We start from the raw sequence: 18,729 nt of genomic DNA on the forward strand, positions 1-18,729 counted from the left end.
GTTCCGTGCTTACCTACGATGTGATGATGAGTAGAGGTAAAAAGCTCAAAGGCCTCACGCCTGAGCTCATCTGAATCTTTTGCACGCTCATGATCTTTACAGGATCTTTTCAATCAGTAATAAACAGATATGTGTTCAAGACGTATGCCCACAATAAGCTCTATGCAGAGTGGCTTTTTGTGTGAGGGGAAATAATTGATAAACTCCAGCAGCAGCCAGCTGTGTGACAGCTGTGCTGCCTTTCTTCTGGACTTCTCTCTCTGTTGTAAATCTGCCTTTCTGTCCGCCTGATTGATCGCCTCTTATATAAGCTTGTGTCGTTGTCACATGGCTAACATTAAGATCCATTATACTGCATTTAGTTTGCATATTTAGCAAAGTAAGGTCTCAGTGACCCACAGGCTCCTGAATGAATATAATGCCCAAGAGACGAGCAGACGGGAGGAGCGGACACCGCTCAGGAAACATCATCATCTCCCACTGTTTTCTGCATCACTCAACTACTCGGATTGATGTGAGAGGAGAAGTAACGACCAGTTTGAGCCTGAAAATAACACAGGTGGGTTAGTAATATGATCGACAGGTTCGATTCCTCAAGGGTTTCTGATTCAGGCTCCATGTATGGCGTGTATCTGGCAAGTTCGCCTTTAAGAAATCATCCATCCATGTCACAGAGTCGTGACGACACAGACTTCTATCTAGAGAAATGAAAAACTATTTTTGAAACACTCCAAACTGCCTTCCCAATTTGGCTGTTAAGGATGAATTAACGGTTAAAGTAAGAGTGCATCAATTTCAGTGCGGGGGCGGTGTGTGTGTGTGTGCGTGTGGTGGGTGGCATTAGAACTAAAGATGCAGCAGCCACTTGCCTTGCCAATTGCTCTATTTCTTTGAGTAGAATGGTTTTCTTGGCTGTTTTTCATCAAGGTTTTTATCCTCTTGTACCCTCAGCTGGAAGAGGACTGAGTCATAGCAGTCAAGGAAGCAGGTGGGTGGGAGGCACACAGTGGGTGGGGGGTGGGGAGGAGAGGACGTGGGTGGGACGGGTTAAGGAGGGTGAGGTTGTAGTGAATGAACAGAAGCATGAATGGTGAATACTACGCAGCGTTTTTATTACCTGGTGTTCATCAGTCACAGAAATAGTAATTATGCCTGCAGAGGAGCAACAAGCACTCTCATAATGGTTTTATTGTGTTTTATGAAGGCAGGTTCCGCTCAGTCTACAATGGTGTTCAATAAACACACCAACAATTGAGATTTAAAAATGACTGGGAACAGAAATAAAGTTGAAGAGGAATACATTTGGAGCCTGCATTAACCTGCCCGGCAGCCGTAATTATCTCCATTCACACTTTAGATAGAGCCGCTCGTTTTCGCGCCTGAAGCCTCTGCTGACCCCAACTTGATGCTTTTGTTTTCCTGTGCCCACAAACCATTCCTATTTTAACTCTGAGGCCTGATGAGATTTTATAATCCAAAAACACTTGAGAGATTATCGAGTGATGCTGAAAAAGAAAGTCCCGTCACATGTGCCGGCCAGAGCATGTGAGAGACAGAACGACAGCTGTGTGGGTGATGTTCTCTTTTTGTCTCAGTGAGTTTGAAACTGTTTGTTGAGGGTGGATGGGTGGGCAGGCCATTAGGAGAATTGATGTGCATGCAGCTGTGTGTATGCGTGCGCACACCCATACATATGTGTGTGTGTGTGCTCCTGCTCTAACATCACTGCTGTCGTCACTGCAGCCACCTCACAGTGACTCCCCTGTGACTGAAGGCCTGACAACCTCCCACGCGCTCCCCATCAACTCCCCTGCTCCTGCTCCTCTCTTCTCCCTTTATCTATAACCTCCCTCCCCACTCACTCTCCCTTCTTCTGCTTTGTCTCCCCCTCAACTCTATTTTCTCATCCATCCATCTCTCTGTCCACTATCTTTCTCTTTTCTTTCACCCACCTCCTTTTTTCTTTTTGCTTGTTTTCATCTCTCACCCCCTCATTTGGTGTGTGGGTCTTCCCTGTCTTCCGTCATGCTCCCTGCGCCCACCGTGCTGCCTGTCTCTGTCTCTATGGAAACCCTGAGTGGACAAGAGTGGCTTAGAGGTCTGCGAGACGCTGATACAGACCCTATTAGATCACACGCTCTCTTTCTCTCCCAGAGAACCACACGTTTGCAACGTTGGGCACACAAGCGCAAAGCCATACTGTGTGTGAATTGATGGTGTGTCACACACACACGCCGTGGAAATGCCTCATTTTCCCTTGTGCCCACGACTTCTCAGCGGTGTGAAGTGGGAGGAAAGGAGGGAGGCAGTGATCGAGTAAGGAGGGAACCCTATTGTTTTATCATAATGTAGGTATTTTCAATTACTAGCCGCACCACCTGCACATATTTTCATCTGAGCACACACACACGCACGTGTATACACACACCCCCTGGCCCTCTCGTGTCCTGTCTCCCCTCTCAGTCTCACACCTCACCGACCATATTTTCCTCACATTAACACGTTGTTGAGCCTGTTGTGTTGCGTAGAACGTGCGTCATTCAGGTCCAAACACATCTAAAGGACAGGTTATTTGTGATAAGAGGCCTCACGCAGACAGAATTTCACAGCTTTGGGTCGCTCTCCTGGGCACAATCGTGCTTTGACTGTCACGCTTAAGTGGATCATTGCAGAGCGCAATCATGGGGAGGATACGTAAGCTGTGTAGCATCATTTTGGGGGAGAGTGGAAGAATGAATTCAAATGAAGAAAACAGTGATGTTGGAATGATTGTTCTCTTTAAAGTCGTGGCTTATTTTGAAAGAATCCACACATGTGAAGGTTTATTGAGTTTATTTTTATCAAAATGTACATGAATAAACTACAACAAAGGACTACATTAAAGAAGACATCAAAATGGGCAGCAATAACAGGGGTCAAAAACTGAACACATACCCAAACCCAGACCGAGGCCCACCCCTTTAACACCCCCAGTGCAGTGAGATAAAGACATGCCAATGATGTCTCACATTTAGGCACTTGATTTTCCCTACCGAACCATCTTTGGTCATAGTTGCTGTTGCACGGCTTTGAACTGAGACTCAAACAGGTCTGAGGTGGATTTAAACTCGTTCCATGTTGATTCTGACTGGGTGAATTAGAGGATGCTGATTCATGCTGAGAGGAGTCGTGTGAGTTTAAACTTTTGACAGACTGATGTGCATCTGCCATATTTAGAGACGACCCAAAGATGGTTATAACCTGACCACCTCCACGGAGTAAACTTTAGCATTAAATAAATCAACACTAGATGGTACAGTACTTCACATGATTACAGAAGAGACTCCACGAGAGAAAGGAATCAAGCACTACATCTGAACACAATTTACCTGAAAACAATGCAGTGTATCCGCACACGATATACTGTAATCAATACACTGTACAGTCTATTGCAAAGGCATTGATGTTGGCATTTAACTGTAGGAACTAACCAGTCTGATTACCACTGAGTATTATCTTGGAAAGTCTTGCAAAAATAGATCAATTTTTATCATATTAAAAGCCTTTGCTTTGACTTCAGGATGTTATCTATATATTTAGCTACTCATGCATTGTCTTACTTTGTGTGCATACAGTATACTGTATGTATGTTTGCGTGTATGCATGTGTGTATTTGTATGTGTTGTGCATGCATGAGTGTGTTTCGATGACAGTACTGTACACACAGGTAGACTTATCCCTCTATTTTTTTTTCAGAATACACCCATTCAGTAAAGGATTAACAAAGTTACATTAAACTGTTTAAGAAGCATAGTAGTCACACAGTATTTGGCAGTGAGAGAACAGTCCTAATGTATCCATGCACAATATTAACCACAGGCAAGGTCCACATTCTGAACAAACCCTTTAAGAACAACACAGTAAGAACATGAAAAGATTATACAAGAATTCAAGAACCTGGAAGTGTGTGTGTGTGTGTGTGTGTGTGTGTGTGTGTGTGTGTGTGTCTCCATGTTTGTGTATCAATATGTCTGTGCATGTGTGTGAATGTCAACAGCACAGCTGGTTTTCCAAGGAGACCAAAGGGCTATGACTCATGCAGTGCATACAGCATTTTCTGGAATTTGAACAATATCGGAAGAATTACTACTTTCCCACAAAGCCCAGATAATTACATATAATCATGTTAGAACCTTATAGAGTACTTGGGGAGTTTACTGTAAAACCCAATCATTCCCACCCCCATAGGTCTATTATAGACCAAACAGTTTATCCCTGGATTATGTTTCCATTCTTCAGCTTTTCCTTCATGGCAAGCACCTTCCCCTTGCTCGACAGTAAGTTTCGTGTAATTACATGTGTGTCTGTGTGTGTTTCAGACTAGTCCAGTCTGTGAATGCAGGTGTAAGGGGTAAGGTTGGTAGAGCAGAGTTGATCCCCCTTGGGGTATGTAGTAGCTGCAATAGCTAGGTTCTGCTAAATAGGGGGCACTGTGCTCAGCAAGATACGGGGCAGGCTGGTAGAAGCATGTCACATGATCTGTGTTGGGGATAATGTTCTGCTCTCCTAGAACCTTCAGTGCCAGCACTGTGATCATGTTCAGCGTCTGACGCCTCTCATGTCCCATCAGACACACTGTGCTGTCGTCGACCACGCGGCGTAGCGTCATCAGGTACTGGTACTTGCTTCTCTCCTCTCCGATAAAGTGGTTCTTCAAGTAGGATAGGATCTTCCTCTGCTGCTCCTGCACATCAGGGAAATCGATGAAAAAGCGTGAACACATATAGCGTTCAAGTGTCTTTATCTGAGTCTCACTGGCAGGACGGTAGTCCCTGACCAGCAGGTTGCTGTATTTCAACAAGCCACCACCGCGAATTTCCTCAGGGTTCCTGGTAGCGATTAGGCGGTAGCGCAGGTGGTCCATTGCTGCCTCAAAGTCACCATACATGCTCTCTGCCAGGACTTCCACTGCAGGGACCGAACCAGATGCCTGAGGATCATTGCTCTGCTCAGGCATGTCTGTGGTTACCTTAGGGGCCTCTTTGTTCTCAGGCATGGAGCTGGATACCTCATTGGCTGGTGGAGGGGTAGATTCCCCTGGGCCGTCAGACTGAGAGTGAGGCAGCACATGTGAGGTTGAGCTCGGGATTGTGATTGGAAAAGAGACAGGCTCTGCAACCCGAGGCAACGATGAGATATAATCTTGTTCCTTTTCATCCTCCAACTGTAGCAGAGGAATTCCTGGCTGATGGGAGGCCTCTGTAATCGGTTCCTCGCCGTCTGTGTTCAGTATCAAAGGCTCCACGTCTGATACCTGAGGTACAAAGTCCTCTGACTCCACCGGCGGCGTGAGGCAGAGGAGGGGAGGGCTAAGGCAGGGGGAAGGTGGGCTAAGACAGAGTGGAGGGGGACTGAGGCTGAGCATAGGAGGGGTCAGGTAAGGAGGTGAGCTGAGGCAGGATGAGGTAGGGCTGACACTTAGAGGAGGAGAGCTAAAGCTAGTGGCAGGGCTGATGGTGCTCATCATTGGAGATGGCAGGCAGTGAGAGGGAGGGGTTGGACATTGGGGAGGGCTGAGACAAGGGGGCGAGGGAGTGAAGCAGGGCGGGGAAAGACTGAGTACGGGAGGGGTGAGACAGGACACAGGAGGGGTGACACACTGGGAAGAGGAGGATGAACTAAGCTCGGTCTCTAGTGGGTCGCCATCTGCCTGATTCAAGCCCAACTTTTTGGTCTGTAGTTCTGTGTTTTCATCTTCATCGCTGAGCTCAGCTTCTGAGGTATGCTCAGGTTCTTGGGAGTTTGCGTAGAACATATCAGTGTGTGAAACTAACGTATCCACCGAGCCAAGAGGCTCTGATTGTTTGGTTGCAGGGACAGTTTCTTTCGGGGAGGACTGGCTTTGCTCATCGAATGTCAAATTTGTTGACTGTGTCTCTTCTAAGTCCTGAATAGTTATCTCACACGGACTCTCTGTGATTAACTGAGGTAAAGTAGACATTGGATCCACAGCAGGGGCAGAGATTATATCAGGGGCTGGATCAGGAGCTGAGGTAAGGTCTAGGTTTGAAGCTAGGTTACCTGAAGGGTTGGGTTCAGGCCCGGGGATTATTTCATCAGACACACTGGTTGTTGGCGTAGTTGTGGAGTCTGAACTGGGAGTTGTTGGCTTGGGGTCGAAGGCTATCTCAAGGTCAGGGCAGAGGTTTGGATCCAGACAGGGCTCTATGACAGGGTCACTCTCAGAGAACGGACTTGGGTAAGGATTGGGGGTAACCTTCCTGCACATCCTCCGAGGGGGTTTGGGAGAGGAGTGTTTGAGCACTACCATGTGCGATAGTCGATCTGAGGCCTTACCAGAAGGAGAAGAGGAGGTCTTTTTGTCAGAAACAAGGCTTGGTGGTGCAGGTAGATTATCCTGAGTATCTGGAGGGCTGAGGGAGTCAAGTGTGTTAGGAGTTTTTTCTGAGTTATCTGTGTGTAGTGTGCTGTAAATCTCCAGTGTGTCCTGTGTGTCGTGAGGTGCAAGAGATATGGAAGAGCTGGAGCAGGAACAATCGATACACTCTGTGTCTCCTTTTTTTGCCTCTGATGCTGAAATATCTTCTGTCATTTCACTTATTTCTGTGTTTTTCTCTCTCTCTGTTTGCTCCAGTGTCTCTGTTTTTTCTTCTGTTAACTGAGTCTCTATCTTTGTATGTAAAGATGTGCAAGAGTCCAGGGTAGACATAGGTTGTGTTTGATCTTTCTCATTGCTGCTTTGATCCTCAATGAAACACTCAGAGAGGTCTGTGCTGTGCCATTCTTCTGTCTGGGTTTTGTTTGAGGATTTTGGCAACTCGGACTCTCCCATCTGCTCTGCAAGTTCTTTCTGTTCGTCAGGGGGTTTAGTGTGGTCAGATTGTTCTTTCAGGACAGAGAGTTCCTCGTGATTTGAATGTGCTGGTTGTTGGCCATCACTGGGCTGGGTTTGCTCTGGCTGTTCTGCCTTTGTTGAGAGTTGGGTCTGGTCCGAGGACTCTGGCTCATGTCTGAGTTCAACCTGAGTTGTTGGTTGATCTTTCTCAGAGGTTTGTTTCTTTGCTGTCAAAGGGTTTTGAGATGCCGTGTCAGAGACGTCTGTCTCATTGAAGTTTTCTCTGCGTTCTGATGCTTCTTTCAGCTGTGCAGGTGTTTCCTCTTTGTCATCTTTTTCAACTTTAGCGTGTTTTGTCTGGTTTGAATGTTCAGTTTGATGTGAGAGTTCTGTCTGGGACTCCTTTTCATGCACCTTGTCTCTCTGAAGTGTCTGGCTTATCTGAATGCCCTCCTTGCTGGGTAAGTCTCTATCAGTGCACTTCTCTGTTTCTGAAGCAGTGGCCTGTTTAGGAGGAGAGGCAGAGTCTTTATTCTGATCCTCTGCATGCTGATCTGCAGGCTGGTCCTTAACATCAACCGTATTGTTTTTGTGCTGTGACTCCTGCTGCATGTAGGACTCCAGGAGACGATCCAGAATGATCTGGAAGGAATCGACGCTGAACTCAAATTGCCGCCTCAGCACGCTCACAAATTTGAGCTCCAGGTTTTTACCACTGTTATTTGAGAGCGAGATGAGACTCCAGCGGTCGTGTTCATTGAAGACCTTGACCATTTTCTGGACGTAGGCCTCCTTCATTGTAGCACTGCTGATCCGATCCCTGTTGACCCCAGCAGGAAGGCAGTCCAGCAAGCAGCCCAGCACTGACTCTTTGATCACCTGGGGAGAGAAGAGGTCAACAACATGACAGCTACAACTGATGACTGCAATCTGAGTGCAACTGAGCATGCATCATTGAAGACTGAATATTGTGATGCTCTTGTGTGCTCTTTAGAATTACAGTAGCATCGCTATCAGTGTAGCACTACAACAAACAATGCTGCAACTCCTGAGAGATAGTAGAGATATAGTGGTGTGCTCAAGGATAATACAGACAAATGAATACTTGTCAGTGGAATTGAACCCCAGTGCCCAATTGTAATTACATTGACTTGCTCCCTAACAAGCAGTACAGTATTCATACCTGGAACTCCTCCTGACTGGGCAACTCAACTCCAAAGATGATGTCCAGGTCCTTGTAGCTCGTTCCGCTGTCTCGGACTAGGACGTGGCTGGCCGTGGAGCCGTTCAGACGGACATCTCTCACCGTGATTCCCTGCTTCTGAAGCCTGGCCCGCACAGCTATGATTATGTCTCGTGGGCGCAGCTCCAGTGTGGGAAAGTTCCCACGGCCGTGGATTGGAACAACCTCTGACAAAACCTGATGGAGAACCTCCACCTGCTCCGCATTCAGGCTGTGGAACCGCTGACTCGATCTGGTTTCAGACATACTGCTGCCCTGAAGGGGAGGAGGGGAAGGAGGGCGACAATGAGTTTATTATAACTCACCCAAAAAATGTGCTATTTGTTTAACTCTCTCACTCTTGTTGTCTCTCACACACACACTTAGCACTCGCTCACACTTATATGCACACTCCCTGCCAGTCTGCTGCCTGAAAGTCACAGCTTGGCTGACAGCTTTTCCACAATGCTAATGTAACTGCTGTGTTGACAAGCTGACACATGGAGCAATCCACATAGATGTGCCTTGCATAAATATTCTTCCACTGCTCATCCAGATCGCAACAAATTAAAAGTGTTTGTTATACAGGAATCACAGAATGCGAAAGTATTTACTAACCAAGACTTCTTTTACAACATTTAGTCCCTTTAATGAGAATCGTTGTCCAAAACCAAACAATAGAAAACTAGTAATTAGAATGTACCTATAATAAATTATTGTTTAAGATTATAATAGGATAAGATAATAATTAAGATAATGGCAATAATAATGACGTGTAAAAGCAGACCTAATCTTTGTTTATTGATTGTTTCCACCAGAGGTGCAAGGGTTAAGCTGAATGAGTCATCACCAGCAGACTGCATTAATCACACCAACGTCACTAATTAAAGACACACATCTGTTTTTGTGTCTGAGTGTGCACCACATGATGTGTATACATTACAAACAAAGACTCCCACTCACATTCATGGGAGTGCGCACTCGCTTTTATATAACACCTTTGTAAATTGTAACACAAATTGGAACAAAGTGGGATTTAACATCTGCCAATTATTTTTGTTTAGCTTCCACATGTGTAATCCTCCTGCCAGTTGCACACACAATCTTTGCATCCAGACTCCATCAATCCATCCGTGCAAATGAAAATAAAGTGAATATTAGCATAACTAAGTCAGAAGAGTCTCTGTAATGTGAGTGTGTGATTGTGGGTGCACATAAAAGTGTTTCAGGGAGAGCGTGCTCATGTTTGAGTGTGCAACTGTGGTTCATAGCAGCCCATTATGATCTATTGTTTGCTCAAATCAATAGATGTCACTCAGTGCTACAGCTGAATGCTGCTGATTGCTATGATTTGTCAATACCAGCAAGGTAAACATTGAGATACTAATGAGCAGTAATGGGATGCTTTCTGGTAGAAGTTTGTCAGACATCAGAGTGCTATAGTCTGTAACAACCACAAACAATCATAGAGAGGGTTTAAACGTCGTCTAATTCGTATTGCACACATTTCAACGGACAGCACTTTAGCATCAGTAAGCTTCAAAATGCTACCTCTCTGCTCATTGAAAGACAAGTGAGTTTGCTTACCAAAAGATAATAAAGTTGAGTCTGAGAACAAAAAACTCCCCCAAAAACTGCCGTGGATGAGACATCTGTTTGCGCCACACTTGGAAAATCTGAACTTGCAAGTTGCAAAAAAAGAAAGCAATCGTACAACCAGAGTTGATAAACGCAGCTCCAGATGTTGGCACTGATCATATGTACTGAGAAACAATATGTTGAGGAGGCAGAGAGAGACACTGCAGGACTGTTTTCCAGCTACCCCCTGTATCTCCCCCTCCCCTTTAGCACTCTTCTGCAAACTTGCAGCCTGAGTGACTCATCCAGGCGTATCGGCTCAGCTCACATATTATCTATGGCCATTGAAAATCCCACAAATCAGAGGTTCTCATATCCACTGAACCAAATCTGAAACATACACAAACACTGACGCTCTGTAAAGTTACCTCCATTATAAAATCTAAAAAGTAGAACACAGGGGGAGAAAACATTCTGTGCTGTGTATAGAAACTCTTAATAAAGCCAAAGTATTATCACTTATTCTACAGTGTTAAATCTTATATGTGTCTAAAATTCATTTTTTATTCCATTCACTTGTGCAATTATGACTTCATGAACTAAAAGTAAAACTGAAATAGAAGGTAACTACTTCGGGTTTACAGTGACAAGTTTAATTGCAATGTATACTGGCAGAGATGTTGAATGACAAATGAAGAGTATGGTGTCTTTAAAATGTTACTGCTTAATTTCGTGTCATGAAAATACTAAAAATAATGGGTGTTGTTTCCACATTAATAACCTAAAACTAGGGGTTATAGTTTGCCGTGCTTCCTCACAGTCCATCACAAACTAAAATGTACTGGAAGTGATCCAGCGCCCTGCTGAAATTCACTCTGCCCTGCTGGTCATCATTTTAATCACCTAATCGCGCGCTTACTCACTCCTGGAGATACCAGGTGAGGTCAATTAACCGCAGTTAAGTGCTTGGCACGATAAGTGAGGATGTAGGCTTCTTCTTAGCAGCATGATTGAAAGCGTACAAAAGTAAATTATTCAACTTTAAAGAGAGGAAGCATCTTACCTGTTGCTGTGGCATCCGAGGGAGCGACTGGCTCCTGGCTTTACAGTAAAACTAAACCTTGAGTATCCACCGAGTTTCAGGTCTGGTGAGTCTGGGTCTCCTTCTCGGCGGGTTGTTTTTCTTTTGAAGTCCCTACCCACTCCGGTTAGACTCGGTGCTGATGCGACTCTGTCCCTTATAAGGCATGTGATGCTAGAAGCTGTGCGCGAGTTCATTCGGGCGCTGTCCAGGAGCTCGCGTGGTGCTGAAATGAAGACTGGAATGAGTCCTCGCTCTCTTGTTTTCTCCTCCGGCCGCCCGGAGCGTAACGCAGTTTCCATAGCGACCTGCCGTCATTCAGTTATGACTGGGAAGTGTGTGTATCTCTCTGTGTGTACAACAGTCAATGGTCACAACAATAATGGTGGAGTTGTGTGATGTTGTGGCGTGAGGGGGGTTAACAGCTTAATATAATTCAAAGAGATGTGCCAGCCCCATGCGTGTTCGTTTTAAAAATAACAGTTTGCGAGCTAAATTCAGAATCTAGAGGAGGAACCTTTAGCTATAAAGCACGAGCATTGTTGCTGACTGAATGACTTTACAAGACTTGACTGGGGGTTATTGTAACCATAGTTGGCTAGAGTTGAATGGTCTTTTCTCTGGTGCGTGTTTTTGTCTCACAAATGAAAGTTTAGATAACCAGAACTCACAAAGTCATCTCAGATGTTACCCCATGACCGTGCTGGGACTGAAGCCAAGACTTCTGTGTTTGGGTGATGCACTTGGCTCAAACCTCATGCAGACAACCTTGGGAGACCCCGCTATTAAGCCGAATACTTAAAAAGCCTATACTGTTTTGGGGGAACATTGAAAAAACACTTCTCATTCACTTATTCACTCTCCCCACGCACACGTCATTATAGCCTACCTAGTGCTGTGTCCATACAGAGTATCAGCAGCTACAGTATGAGTCATCCGTGCTACTCCCTCCCCCTGACCCAGCCGTTAATCCCCCCCAACCCCAGCCCCTTCGACTGCCCAGTGTACGCACACACTGAAACCTTTTTCCTCTATGTACAACCGATGATCTTGTTGCTGCATTTTCTTCCCGTCCATTCCATCTCTGAAACACCCAACATGTCTAAATCCCTGTATGTTCCCGTCAGCTCACGGAACAGTCCAGACTACCATTCACTCCACGCAGAACTTTACAAATCACGGTTAGAGGTGTTTCATTCATGCTGATGCACCAGAAATTAAGTGAAAGAGAAGGGAATACAAGCGCTAAAGCACACAGCAAGTACAAAAGGTCAATTTACTCCTTCACCAAAAAAGCACAAATGACGTCACTAGACGTGTACCACAACCTACCGATACCGGGTACAAACTATTTTTAGCCTGGATGGAACTTGTCTGCTGTGGACACACGCGTGCCCGTCCACTCCTCAAACAGCCGTGACGTAGGAGGCGCGAGCACGCCATGCTAAATCGTGACCGAGTGACGACGGCGAAAGGTTGTCAGATGTAGCTGTTTTATCCAAAGATTAGGACAGATCAAGAAAGTTCACTGATCGTAGTCTAGCCAGATGTATATTGGATTTGGTATGAATCCAGCAAACCAATAGAGTACGGACAACATTTGTTATCACACATACCCATATATCTCATATAATGTCCAATACTTATGATGGTAAGTCTAGGTTTCTCATACGAAACAATTATGAGGATAATTTGTCTATAGTCTGAGCGGCTTAAACGCCACTGTGCTGCGCATGCGTTACACAAGGGAGGCTGATTTTCAACGTTTTATATGCAATTTATCAAGTTTTTTCCTTAACTCAATGAATTATGAAAGCCAAGCGAAAACAAATCACTATTACGAGACAGTTGTTATGACTGGAAGACAAATACGAAATGTTCACGCTGCCAAACTGATTTATAGCAATGCGGAAGTACGCTTATGTGAAATATCTTGCCTCGCTACAGTACCGAATGTACGCTAGCTTGAGGAATCAAAACAAACAACACTGTGAAATAAGTGAGTGGCTTCTTCGAATTAGTAAACAACCAGGCATAGTAGTGGTTGCAGGAGAAGACCTTCACTATGCCGAATATGGAGAGTATCCTTTCCTGTGTTGTCTAAAATACATAACGGTAGATACAGTGTCCTAGCAGTAGCAATTGTTAGCCAAATGCAGGTTTGGTTTTTAGTCATAGCATGCAATTGTTTGTAACTTCTGCCCAGTGATTAAATGATGAGGGACAAGAATATAAGGCTAGTTAGCAAAATAATCTGCTGACTTCATATGTTATGTGTGTTACAATTTGTCTTCCCTTTACTGAGTTAGGCTGAGTTAGGTCTATGTCTTTGGTGCTCATATTAGTTGTGTATTTTAATTTATTATCATTACCAAAATGAACTATACCTTGACTGGCCATACAGAGCACCTGTTCAACCTCAAGTTTGCTGCCAAGGAGCTACAGCGCAACTCCAAGAAATGTGACAAAGAGGAAAAGGCTGAAAAAACTAAAGTGAAGCAGGTTGGCTTATTAATAGAGACCAAGATCTGGGGACAAGCTGGGTTACAGTGAAGCTATACTCTTTATCATGCTTGTGTATTAACTCCTCTTTACTTTCTCTTTCAGGCAATCCAGAAGGGTAACATGGAAGCAGCCAGGATCCATGCGGAGAATGCTATCCGTCAGAAGCATCAGTCCATCAACTTCTTGAGGATGAGTGCACGAGTAGATGCTGTAGCTTCAAGGGTCCAGACTGCTGTCACCATGAACCAGGTCAGGATTACAGGTCAAAAGTTTTGTAGATTTGCCCTGCTTTCAAACTTTACTTAACAGGGATAAATTACAACTTATGAAAAACATACATACATACTGTACATTACCTGTTTACTGCAGTCAAACATCATTTTTTAAGACAACCTCTTGTCCAGAGTTTTGACAAATAATTTCAAGTACAGAAAATGTGCAGAGGTTTTTACCATCAGCTGTAGTGAGAAGCTAACTGCACCGCAGATGATGAGTGATCATGTTTCCTACCTTAAGTGGATTGGATTTTACATTTTTATGACATGCCTGGTCAATATTGCAACTTCTTATATTATTTTTCTAGTTATTGTATTTCGGGCCTTTGGTGCTTTTATTAGATTGCAAAAGCAGAACAAATTTAATAGAAATGCGGGCAAGAGATTGGCATTTGAAGGGAGATGTGGGCTTTATAGTCAGCGTATTGACCACTAAACCAAGGGGAGGTCCAGCCTTGTAACTTCTGAGAAACAGCAGAGGCAGTAGTTTTCCACTTTATTAGTCAACTACCTTTGCCTAGTTGATAGATATCTAAATAATGACCCCTCTACTCACTGACAAAGACTTAGAAATCACATGGTTTTTATCTAATAATAATTATCCGTATCAATAACTGTCAAGTTTTTTCTGTTAAACCACAGTAGTAGATGTGAGTATGCATATTTACCATATATTTATCTTTCTTTGTCGTAAGTATTTCAACACCCACATCTTATTTCAGAGGGTAAAGAGCTGCAGAGTGTAAAATTATCAGGGTAATATGTCCAAAGTAGTCTCTCCTAAAGATCCACTCAGTCAAAAGTTCTACACAAAACAGACAGACGGAGCAAGACTGAGAGAAAAAAGGTTGCAGACATGCGAACAAAAAGACACCAATTATGTAGCATCATTAGATGTGCTTCAGACATTATGCTTAGAGCTTCTCGGTCTTATGAGAGTGACAGCCTCTTTGAATTGCTTCAATTTCGGTTTGCTGTTGGATGGGCCACGTTACATAAAATACAACTTAATGGGTTATGTAGAAAGGGATGCACTGTGTGGGATGATGTCGCTAGAAAACAGCTCATAGAACCTCTGTATGTAGTTGTAACATTGCAGCCTGTCGCATAACAACAAATAAATGAATAAATACAAACCTAAATCCAACAGCTTGAATAGTGAACACTCTTATAATAACTCAATCAACCAGTGGTAGGTTGGTTTTGACAAGTTTAATCCCTGGAGTATATGTGATGCCCTAAGGATGGGAGGTAGTCATGACAAAGTATCTGGTTAAAAAAGTTCAAGTGACACCTGGTGGAAATATGAGGATACAGCATTATAATCTTTGCCATGTCAACTGTAATCTCCCTCTCCGACTTAAACACCCTCATCCTGTTTTGCATCAAATTAGACCATTTACAAGTGAGAGGACGACAGAGACTTTAACATGTTGTTGGATGTGTTTTTTGCTCAGGTATCTAAATCCATGTCAGGAGTGGTCAAGTCCATGGATGCTACCCTAAAAAGCATGAACTTGGAGAAGGTAAAAAAGCTTACCCATATATCCTCAACAAATCTGTTACTACGATTTTTGGACTGTTGCTTTCTCTATCTACTTTTCTTTACAGGTCTCTGCACTAATGGATAAGTTTGAAAACCAATTTGAAACTCTTGATGTGCAGACAGCTCAGATGGAAGACACCATGAGTAACACCACCACTCTGACAACACCTCAGGTAATAACAGCTGTCCTCTTACAACCAAATGTGCTCCTGTGGCTACATGTGTGTCAAGCTTTCCCCAGTAATAATTCAAACACTTAATCTTTTAAATCCATATTTAAGAAATAATCATTTTCCTGGTTGGTCCCTAGAATGACGTGGATTTGCTGATGCGTGAGATGGCTGATGAAGCAGGGTGAGTACGGCTCATGTTTCTAAAAATGTGAAGACATTTATATCGGAAATGACAACAGCAAAAGCATTAAAAGGGAGGAACATCACAGAGGGGATTAAAAAACATGCAGTACCTTCTTGTTAAAGGAGAAAAATGTAACTTTGTGAGACACACAGAACAACTTGTACACAAAGTTTTATTTAACAGTGCTATTTGAAAGAAGCCGTGTTGTGAGGTGAGTCTTTTGTATCCTCCATTGTCTTGATTTTAACTCAGAGCTAGGCAGCCAAGCTGAAATGCTCCTGTGTTTTTTCCTTGTTTCAGCTTGGATCTGAACCTGGAGCTCCCCTCAGGCCAGACTTCGTCACTGGCTTCATCTGTGGCATCGACAGAGCAGGTAACACTTCCACTCCTATCTTTATGCTATTGCTATTTTTGGTGTTTTTCTTCCCAGAACAGAAGTCACACATTTTCTTTATTGTCTTTGGCAGTCTCATTGGTAAACATGAAATAGTGTCACCATAATCCAAATTTAAAGTGATACTCAAATGAAACACTCAAATAAATAAAACACTTGAATTATGTCTGAAAGGTTACAACACTGACAAGTTTTCACAATAAACAAAAATATGAATATATCAACAAAATCTCGTCAACAGTCGTGCAACACATTAGATAGCACCAGGCTCCTGCCCTCCTTTCCTTTGTTCTGCAATAACATCTTTATAACATGCTATTTTATTTCAGCTGAAATATCACTTAAAACATTATCTGCTGTATCTGCATAGGCATGAATGTGTTTGCATGTGTGTGTGTTTGAGTGCATGTTGGCATGTAGGGAATGTTAACCATTTGTTTGAGGAGATGCACAGCAAACTTTTTGTACAATGTGCATGACAATAAAGGCATGCTTATCTATTCTACTTGGTCACGCTTAACGCTCGGGTCATTTTGGTCTTCCCTTTTTAAAGCAATCTTTGTGTGATACTTCAGTCCTGACCCTATGAGAGCCCTTCCTGAAAGTGTAATGTTTCCTAATTCTCAATCAGAGGCTAGAGCCTTCTCACCCCACCTCACTCCTGGTCTCATCCTGCTTTAATGGAAATCAACAACACTCCCATATCATGTCAGGGATGCCCCTCTATGCAACCACAGATCAATATCCAGCTTTAACAAACTGAACTCATACCCACTAAGTCTGCCCGGAACCTGGGTGTCATAATTAACAACCAGCTAACCTTTAAGGTTCGTGTGGCCTCGATTGCTTGGTCATGTCAATTTGCCCTGTACAACTTTAGGAAGATCAGAGCATGCAACACAACTGCTGGTACAGGCTCTCATAATATCATGCATGGACCACTGCAATTCCCTCCTGGCAGGCCTTCCTGCATGCACATTCAAACCTCTGCAGATGATCCAGAACGCAGCAGCCAGCTGGTCTTCAATCAACCCAAAACAAGCTATTGATGATGATGATATTGAGGATGTTGTTGATGTTGATTAGGATATTGATGACAATCACTATATTGACCATGTTGATGTTGTTGATGATGATGATGTTCAGAAATTCTACAATTCATGCCTTCAGATTCTGAGTCAAGAATTTGACTCCTATATCCAAACTTACATTTTTTAATTTAGGCATTCTTTATCATTTGTTTTAGCCATTATTATGGTTTCTGTTCCGGTCATATGTGAGGTAACTTCCTGGACAGTGAGAGTGTAACACAAAGCTGTGTATTCTCCTATATTTCACCAAAACAACGACTGTTTGGAACAATATGATGGAAAGTGGAAAAGGTGGATTATGTTTCAGGAAGTATTTAAAATGTCCTGAAGATGTTTGGATATGTTTTCCATTATGACAGCATGCAAGTGGAATTTATTGTAACCAGCATAACTCAAGCTGACCACAGCCGCTGTTTGTGAAGCGCATAACTACAGACATTTAATCGTTTACCTTTCAAGCCAAAACGGGTTGAGTGATACTCTGAGAAGAATCACTCTAAGTCTCATTCCTGTGGCTGCCCCACTGATGAGTGTTTTGTCTGACTTGAAGCCCCATCTAAACCTAGAAGGGTTTAGGATTTTCTAGGATTATTGCAAGTTTATAACCACTAATGCTATAATATAAGAAAGATCTTTCAGGTTTTAAGACTTTGAGATGAAAATATTTGGCTTACACTGACCTGTTGGCAAAACCAATAAAATTCTATGTTTCCTCTTCCTTGTGTTTTTGTACCAGGATGAGCTCTCCCAGAGGCTGTCCAGGCTGCGAGACCAGGTGTCATAGTGATGTAGAAAACGACAAGATCAGGAGGAGGGAGAAGAGAGAAGAGACGGGGGGTGAAGAAACGGAGAGTTAAAAAAAAAAGGTGCCATGTGCCTGCAAGCTGTGTGCCCTCCTGTGTGTTCCACGTTTGTTGATGGTGAGAAATAAAGGAGCTGTCTAACAGCACAAAAGAAAGAACTGAGAAGAGAAAACAGGATATTTACCATGCTGATACTAACTGCATCACATGCAGACCTTCCATAATAGTGTAATTTGCACATATTTAACAAGTATTCTGCTTATTTCTGAGCAATTCTTTATTTAAGGTTCACTCGGACATGTTCCTGAATTACTATTTGTGAGCAAAGTGTTGAGAAAAAACTACAGAGTATTGTTTAATTGCTTATACCTCATTTGGAACTGGTTTTACACTATGTATAAAACGCAAAGAGCAATATATTTATGTATTTATGTATTTATTACTGACTGACTGGGTATTGCTAAGAGCATGCTTGTCACTGTTGTGTCCTACGAGCATGTCTGAGGATGTGGGGACCTCTAGTGTTGTTGCCCTGTCTGTTTCTGTTTTTAGTTGTTTTTAGCTTTAGTGTTGAAACTTATTCCACTTTTTATATTTATCCCCCAAAAATAGGGCTCCTTGAAAATGTTTGCTTTGGTGGCAGCTGGAATATTTATTTGATTTCTGTCATGTAGCAGTTACCACTGTAGTGGCTCACCACGCACTTAAATGACTGAGGCTGAGTCAATAAAGGCTTTTAAACATGTTTTACATGTCACATTCAACTTGTCAGTGTCTTGCTGTGTTTTTGGCAAACTATGCATCCCTGCATACCTCTGTCCCTCCTTTTTCCATCGTACCCCTCCTCTTTCTCTCCTCCAACAGGGAACAGATGAGAGGTCAAAGGTGTCACCTGTAGAGGAAGCGGCCTTCTGCCGCTCGCATGCCAGTGCCTCATTACACACACACACACACGCACACACACACACACACACACGCACACACACAGTTCACCAAATCCCAGGGGGTGGGCGAGACTCAGCTGGGAGCCATTACAGGTGCT

At 43.4% G+C, this 18,729-nt stretch overlaps 2 protein-coding genes across 2 annotated transcripts; one reads left to right on the top strand and one right to left on the bottom strand.

Annotated features, from left to right (window-relative positions):
• Positions 1–2,828: 2,828 nt before the first annotated feature.
• On the bottom strand, positions 2,829–17,273 carry LOC138598096 (terminal nucleotidyltransferase 5C). Its single transcript, XM_069669785.1, has 4 exons — positions 17,245–17,273; positions 8,019–8,289; positions 7,437–7,714; positions 2,829–4,982 (listed from the first exon to the last, which is right to left on the bottom strand). Exons 1-4 carry the CDS (start codon positions 17,271–17,273, stop codon positions 4,355–4,357), a joined length of 1,206 nt encoding a protein of 401 aa, XP_069525886.1. The 3' UTR covers positions 2,829–4,354.
• On the top strand, positions 12,671–18,451 carry LOC138598097 (charged multivesicular body protein 1b-like). Its single transcript, XM_069669786.1, has 8 exons — positions 12,671–12,797; positions 13,121–13,218; positions 13,324–13,470; positions 14,954–15,022; positions 15,108–15,215; positions 15,353–15,396; positions 15,700–15,772; positions 17,621–18,451. Exons 1-8 carry the CDS (start codon positions 12,782–12,784, stop codon positions 17,666–17,668), a joined length of 603 nt encoding a protein of 200 aa, XP_069525887.1. The 5' UTR covers positions 12,671–12,781; the 3' UTR covers positions 17,669–18,451.
• Positions 18,452–18,729: the final 278 nt, after the last annotated feature.

The sequence above is a fragment of the Semicossyphus pulcher genome, unplaced genomic scaffold (assembly GCF_022749685.1).
Source record: "Semicossyphus pulcher isolate SPU_LCO1_2020_fin unplaced genomic scaffold, fSemPul1.0.p SCAF_2, whole genome shotgun sequence".
NCBI classification, from domain to species: domain Eukaryota; kingdom Metazoa; phylum Chordata; class Actinopteri; order Labriformes; family Labridae; genus Semicossyphus; species Semicossyphus pulcher.

Excerpts from the sequence above, each read along its gene's own strand:
- LOC138598096 (XM_069669785.1), bottom strand. The coding sequence starts at position 17,273 with ATGCTGGTTACAATAAATTCCACTTGCAT. Across the intron at positions 8,290-17,244 it reads ACAATAAATTCCACTTGCAT|CCTGAATGCGGAGCAGGTGG; the intron begins GCTGTCATAATG and ends GCGGTTCCACAG. Across the intron at positions 4,983-7,436 it reads GAGTCCTACATGCAGCAGGA|CAATGATCCTCAGGCATCTG; the intron begins GTCACAGCACAA and ends GCCTGAGCAGAG.
- LOC138598097 (XM_069669786.1), top strand. Across the intron at positions 15,023-15,107 it reads AAAGCATGAACTTGGAGAAG|GTCTCTGCACTAATGGATAA; the intron begins GTAAAAAAGCTT and ends TTTTCTTTACAG. Across the intron at positions 15,773-17,620 it reads CTGTGGCATCGACAGAGCAG|GATGAGCTCTCCCAGAGGCT; the intron begins GTAACACTTCCA and ends TTTTTGTACCAG.